Below are 6745 nucleotides of genomic sequence, written 5' to 3' on the forward strand. Positions count from 1 at the left end.
AAGACTGAAATAATATTTTCCTTTAAAAAATGTACGCCAATAGTGCACTCCAAATTTCATCCCCCAGATATATTTGTAATCAATATTGAATGTTGCAGAGCTGAATAGTTTTTAAAAAGTGCACTGGTGGAAAATGAAGCCTAGATTTTACATCAACTTTAATCCGAAAGTCGAAGAACTGGCAAAGCGATAAAAAGACCATAGAAGAGCATGAACTGACTACTTAAAGTCTCTAGGCACTTTATATGAGAATAAATGTGACAGCTCGGATTAGTATTAAAGCAATGAATTCAAGGGTGTGAGATGAATGAGAAGCGTTAGAGAATGGGTGCTCCTGTAAGCCATTACATCCATCTGGGTGGAAGAGAGGGAGGGACCACTGACGTACGTCACAGATGCTTGCTATCAGCAGTGGTCCAGAAGGCGTAACACAGAGACCGAAAGAAAGAGAGGGTGACATTGTAGAAGAGACCGGGTGAGAAAAAGAAGAAGAAACGGAGTGGAAACTATCAACTTCTTAGATCCAAAAAATAAAAAGTGGCTGAAGATCTGTTTTCTGAATTAAAAGGCAAGTTTTTAAAGCCAGAGTGATTAAAAGGAGCAGGTCAAGATGGCCAATTTTGCTGGAACCTGGAACATGAAGAGCAGTGAAAACTTTGAAGAACTCCTCAAAGCACTGGGTAAGTGATCCACTTACTTCATCCTTCACTGAGTGTGTAGTATATGAACACTTTAGGCTGATTTGTCCTGTTGTTTAGGCCCAGTCCAGAATCCTCTCTTCTTCTGCTGTTTCGACTTCAATAGCATATTCATGGATTAACTAGTGTGAAGAGTAAATCACTGTTATTTTCAGGCTGTTGGACTGCGTCTTTAGTGTCTTTTGTTTCTTTGGCTGTTTGGATTCTTATTCAAATTCTCAAAGCCACAGAGACTTAGTAAGGGCACAAACACGCACCAACTCAGTGGATTAAAAAATATATATATATATATATATATATATATATATATATATATATATATATATATATATATATATATATATATATATATATATATATATATATATAATATATACATGCACATATGAAATTGTTTCATACTAATAATAATAATACATTTTGTGCATCCCAGAAATTATGATTCGATCACATTTCTGAACAAGTCTTGAATAAGATGTTTTTTTTTTTTTAAGTTTATTATTTGCATTACTGCTCAAAAGTCTGGGGTAAGATTTTTATATTTTTGAAAAAAGACTCCAGCATTCTTTGATGAGAGTTCAAATGAACAGCATTTATTTCAAATATAAATCTTTTCTAGCAATGTCTTTACTGTCACTTTTGAACAATTTTAATGCATCCCTGCTGAATAAAAGTATAATTTTTTTCTTACCCACACATTTTAATGGTAGTGATCATATCATATCAGAATTAAAAAAACAAAAAACAAAACAAAAGGCATGGTGAGTGAAACTGATGCCTGTAATTCTCCAGAAAACTCCCAAATATAAAAAGAGACATTTTGGAGAACTGAAATGTTTATGAAACCAATCAGACAGTTATTCACCCTAATAGTTTACACTACAGTCCTGTGCCAAAAATGTAGAGTTTTAATATTGTCCAAGTAGATACTGCACAAGACCAAGAGCCGTGGCATTCCTTCCAGTCAACACCCTGTCATTGCAGCTCCTTATTTGCAACATCTGCTGATAACAATCTACTCTGTGTTCCCTTGATAACTATTTATGCAGAAAAATGGCTGTATGAATGCTTGACTTGCCCTAGTTATGACTAGGAAAAATGAACACCAGTCACATAAAAAAAAGCATGAAAGCCACACAAATGAAAGCAGGTCAGATATTCCCCTTTGCCCCAGTATCTAATGCAGCAGATTCAAATAAATGATGTAAGTATGCCATCTTGAGGGAATTAGAGTGAGATATACATACAAGTGGATAATTACAGCACAGTCAAGAGTGACGAGTGCTCATGGAGTTATTCAATCATTTATTGTAAATAATAATCTTTTCCTTTGTTTGCTCTACTCTGCCTCAATAACATAGAACAGAAAACATTTACAGAAGCAAAGTGACAAATTTGACATAACTCATGTGGCGTAATGAGATGTTTTGTGTAATGTAGGGGTGAACGCTATGCTGAGGAAGGTGGCCTGTGCTGCAGCCTCTAAACCCCACGTGGAGATCCGCCAGAACGGCCAACAGTTCTACATCAAAACCTCCACCACCGTGAGGACCACAGAAATTAACTTCCAGATAGGACAAGAGTTCAACGAGGAGACCGTAGATGGGCGCAAGTGCAAGGTAACACGAGTTAGGGTTGTCGTTTTTTTGTGATCAGCATCTTTCAGAAATTATTATACAATAGGAGTTCATATCTTTATTCGGTAAGGTCTCGACCAATTAATTGTTTCAATATGATCATAAAAACAAAGCAAAATGGCACAATACAACATGGAAGCATATCACTAAAGCTAAATAAACATTTTGTGACTAATCTCTCTTTCACCTCTTAGCAAGGTCACAGACAGTTTTAACAAGCTGACCTTTGTGACTGCTGCCTTTTTACAGGCAAATAAAAGTAACCACAGGCCTAGCATAAAATAGACATCTGTTTTTGACATCAATGGACACCCAAGCATTTTTCATTTTACTATTTAGCTATTCGGCAACATTAAATGAACATGACACCTGTATATTTAGCCATTCAATTATATGAACAAAAGATTCGAGTAAAGCTGAGAGGCTGATGAATATGAAATGAAATGTGTGCAGAGGGTACATCGAAAGGGTAAAATATATAGCTGTTACTCATCTGCATGATCTAGCAGGTCACCTGTGGTGGTCATCTCTCCTCAGTCCATTACTAAGAGCTTTTAACATTCAGTGGACGTAATTCAAGTGCAAATGGACAGAATAATTCCTCTGAGAAAAATCTGAATGTTCTTCCCTGGAAAACATATTTTTTTTCAGTGTGCAGTAGATGTAGATGCAGATGTTCATCTTCAAAAGGCTGCATTGTGAGATTGCCAATAGCCTGTAAATGTTCACAGAGCTTGGTCACATGGGAGACAGAGAACAAGATGACCTGCAGGCAAACTCTTGTGGATGGTAACGGCCCTAAGACGTACTGGACACGAGAGCTGAGAGGGAACGAACTCATTCTGGTGCGTAGCTTTTCTAGAAATCGCTTCTGACTTGTGCGCTCCTCATTTGGGAGTCACACTCATATTCTTTGCGGACACCTGAAATGTAACTTTTTTCTTCTTCAGTGAAATCAATCTAATATATATTTTAATCAGTAATATTTTTCTTATATATATGTATAGAGAGGCCAGTGAATTCCATAGTTGTTTTTATATAATTTTTTACTTTTATTAGTTTGTGGTTTTAAATGGCTATATTGTTCTAGCCAACACCAATTAACTTGAGTATGTATAATTCAGAGTGTGTGTATGTAAGTGTGTGTGAGTGGATGTATATGTTTTACACTGTTTTAGTGTAACCCCTTCCTTGCTGTCAACTTTTTTTTCCTGCATTGTAGTTGAATTATTGATTTTATTTTACATAGTTGCAGTGTTACAGTCACACCAGTTCATAGGTATGTGTGTGTGTGTGTGTGTGTGTGTGTGTGTGTGTGTGTGTGTGTGTGTGTGTGTGTGTGTGTGTGTGTGTGTACAAGTGTGTGTCCGCACGTGTGTGAGTTTCACCCCTTCATTGCTGTGAAATTTTGTTTCTGCATTGTGGGCTTTTTTTGTCTGTATTGTCTGTATTTTTTTTTAAAATTCCCCATTTCACATTAATTTGCTATGGTCTGTCATTTTTGACCGAAGACCATGAGAGTGGCTTTTTTCCCCCCGACTACTTAGCTTTTTCAAATCATGGCCTCATTGCTTTTTTTGGTTTTTTTTTGTGCCGTAAAAGTCACCATATTTTGTACAATTCTGGAGAAGCTACGATTTAAAAAATGTGAAAAAACAAATGACCGAAGACCACACAAGGGCTAAAATGATTCATTCTGTGTCTGCTCTTCTCTATTTTGTGCTGAATGTCTCTAAATGTGATATGTTTCTGTCTGCTTTGTGATTACTAACACCCATGAGAAACTGATTGCTTTGATTTGTTTGGAATTTTTCCAAAAATGCAACATTGGGTAAACATCTGGCCTGCTCCATTTTATAGGCCAGATGGACAACAGTAAACTGGCCTTATAACTGAGGAGGTTTTATTCACTGGCTTTATTCACTGGCTTTGCTGCCCCTTAGGGACATCAGATGTCTTCCTCTCTCATTCCAGTATCTGTTGTAAACTTCAGAGAGGATTTGAGAAAGACTTGTGATGGTGAAACACCCATGCAGTGAAACATTTTCACCATTCTTCAATGGGTCACTGAATATGTGCCATAAAAAGCATTTCATGTGCATTCAGTAACTTGAGCATAACAAGAGAATACAACCTACAGTAGCACCTAACCTTGTGTGACACTCATTTCTGGATCACATGCATCCTGATAAAGTTCATGCTATTTATAAGTAACATGATGTGTAGGCTGTATTTAAAAGTTTAGAGGCTCTACACAACGCAAGTTAAAACCAAGGCCTTACTGCAGTATTCAGTAACCACTTGTGCAAAATTCAGTACACTTCAGTGTCCTAAGGCATTTTTAAAAGCACTGGAAGCACAAACACCCTCTTTTCTTTTTTCTTTCAAAAGTGTTATCAAGTGTTATCTTGCATAAAAATTGACCTAGCATGAAAAGTCACTAGTTTAAAAAAAAAAAGTAGCAAAGGCCTTTACTCCCTTAAAATGGGATTTTGGGCCACACCACTTAAGATGTCGTTTGATGAGACAATGTTATTTGTTGTACTGTGTACATCTTTGTACAACAGATAGCATCATTTTTATACAATCTATTGAATTGATATTTATATCACTGTAGTGAATAATAATAAAATAAAATAAGATGAAATAAAATGCTATATTCTTGTACATTTTAACACCTAAGAAATAATTACAAAATATTCAACTTTCATTTTGATTCAACATTTGATTCAAAATAAGCAGTAGCTGAGTGAAAGCCTGATATAGGCGAAATTTGCAGCTCTTTTGCAAATGTTTCCACCATTTTATGTTTTTTTATTTATTATTATTATTTTTTTGTTTGTTTATTTTTGATGTTGCATTCTGTTTTATGTTGACATTCATGTAACATTTGTTGAAAAAGCTATTTAAGAGGCAATTTCAGACCCTACAGTATGTACTCTATTAATGGAAAGTTACTGCTAAATAAATGAGCTCAACAGGAAAATATGCTGATCTACTAACAGCACAACTTGCATTCAGTCGTATTTTTGGTTCACATTAATGTGTTCATGGACCTCGACACAGTTGGTGGCGTTTCAGCATGTAGGACAAGACATGTACAGTAGAAGTCACATCTGTGTCTTAGACAGCAGAAAATGTGATGCATCACAGTGAACTGGTAATGCATCTGGCTCACATCAAAAACCTTCTGAATGTTATGATGGTGATGCATGTCTTTCCATTCAGGACCAGCTGTTTTGTCATGAGCTGAATAATCATGACCAGCTGCAGCTAATTTTTTTTTTAAATGCCTCGTTGCATATGAATATAATGGGCGACTGCTTTTTGTTCTTTTGTTTATTAAAATTAATGCATTCTTATGAACCACTAGAAACCATTTTTCTTATGCATTACAGCAGTCTTCATTATAAATGGTTTATTAATTTTACTTCATTTTTACCTGCTTTTTTCCCCATTCTAATGATTAATGTGTGTGGCTTTTTGTAAAAATGACCACATTACGATAAAGCTGGCATTATGGAACAAAGTTACTGTCAGTGACCCAGAAAATACTTTGCAAATGGGCCTAATTGATCATGTTACATGTAGACACATGACACTCCTCTCTGTAATGTGTCCCACGGCACCAGCGCACACAGCAGATGGCCCGTCCTAATACCAACTTTTAAAAGAGTGCGTGAAGTGGTGCTGCTCCTGAACGCAGATGGTCTATGGTGTTGTCAGCTGCTCTAGTTCTGTTTTGATGTGATTTCAGAGGCACTTCCTCTCAATCCCATCAATACATCAGTCAAAAAAAATTCCAAGAAGCTACAAACAAAATGTTGATGTCAGAGCAAAATAGCTTCATTTAGGAGTGTCAGATATAATCGATCTATGAATGCAAATGAAGGAACAAAATGAAGTGTGAAACTGTGAAGAATGAATGAGTTAATGGCATTGTCTCTTTATTTTCATTGCTCAGACCTTTGGGGCTGATGACGTGGTGTGCACGCGGATTTATGTACGGGAATGAGCAGAGGTGAACTGGATGGAGGGATATTCCAGCACTTGCAGCTTTGGAGGGAGGAATAATATTTTTTTCTTCATTATTAACTTGCACTATAGTGTGTTAGTCGATACTTCCTTTTGTTCTGACTTCATCACCATTTGTCTATTCAATTTAATCATTAGATTCATTTTTATAATGTTTTTATTAATTTTCTATGTACAGTCAAAGCCTGGCTTGAGCTCTAAGATGATTAAGGTGGGCTGGAACTTAGTTCTATTCATGCATATCTCACTTGTAATTTTTTTTACTGTACTTTACTGCAGCCCTATCTAATGATCTTAATGAACGTTTTTCAGTCTTTGGTCCGTGCACGGAATAAAGTTGATTAATTGTTATTAGTACGCTATTTTAATGTCTTT

The 6745-nt window shown here is 36.1% G+C and overlaps 1 protein-coding gene across 1 annotated transcript; it reads left to right on the plus strand.

Annotated features, from left to right (window-relative positions):
* The first annotated feature begins 421 nt into the window (after positions 1-421).
* On the plus strand, positions 422-6689 carry LOC132097765 (cellular retinoic acid-binding protein 1-like). The gene is made up of 4 exons (XM_059503688.1): positions 422-680; positions 2139-2317; positions 3067-3180; positions 6300-6689. Exons 1-4 carry the CDS (start codon positions 611-613, stop codon positions 6348-6350), a joined length of 414 nt encoding a protein of 137 aa, XP_059359671.1. The 5' UTR covers positions 422-610; the 3' UTR covers positions 6351-6689.
* The last annotated feature ends 56 nt before the right edge of the window (positions 6690-6745 follow it).

Source organism: Carassius carassius, chromosome 2, assembly GCF_963082965.1.
Source record: "Carassius carassius chromosome 2, fCarCar2.1, whole genome shotgun sequence".
Lineage (NCBI taxonomy): Eukaryota > Metazoa > Chordata > Actinopteri > Cypriniformes > Cyprinidae > Carassius > Carassius carassius.

What these genes read in the sequence shown, in the direction of transcription:
- LOC132097765 (XM_059503688.1), top strand. Translation starts at nt 611, where the DNA reads ATGGCCAATTTTGCTGGAACCTGGAACATGAAGAGCAGTGAAAACTTT. An exon ending in AGAACTCCTCAAAGCACTGG is followed by an intron (nt 681 to 2,138) that starts GTAAGTGATCCA and finishes TGTGTAATGTAG; the next exon opens with GGGTGAACGCTATGCTGAGG. An exon ending in TAGATGGGCGCAAGTGCAAG is followed by an intron (nt 2,318 to 3,066) that starts GTAACACGAGTT and finishes AAATGTTCACAG; the next exon opens with AGCTTGGTCACATGGGAGAC.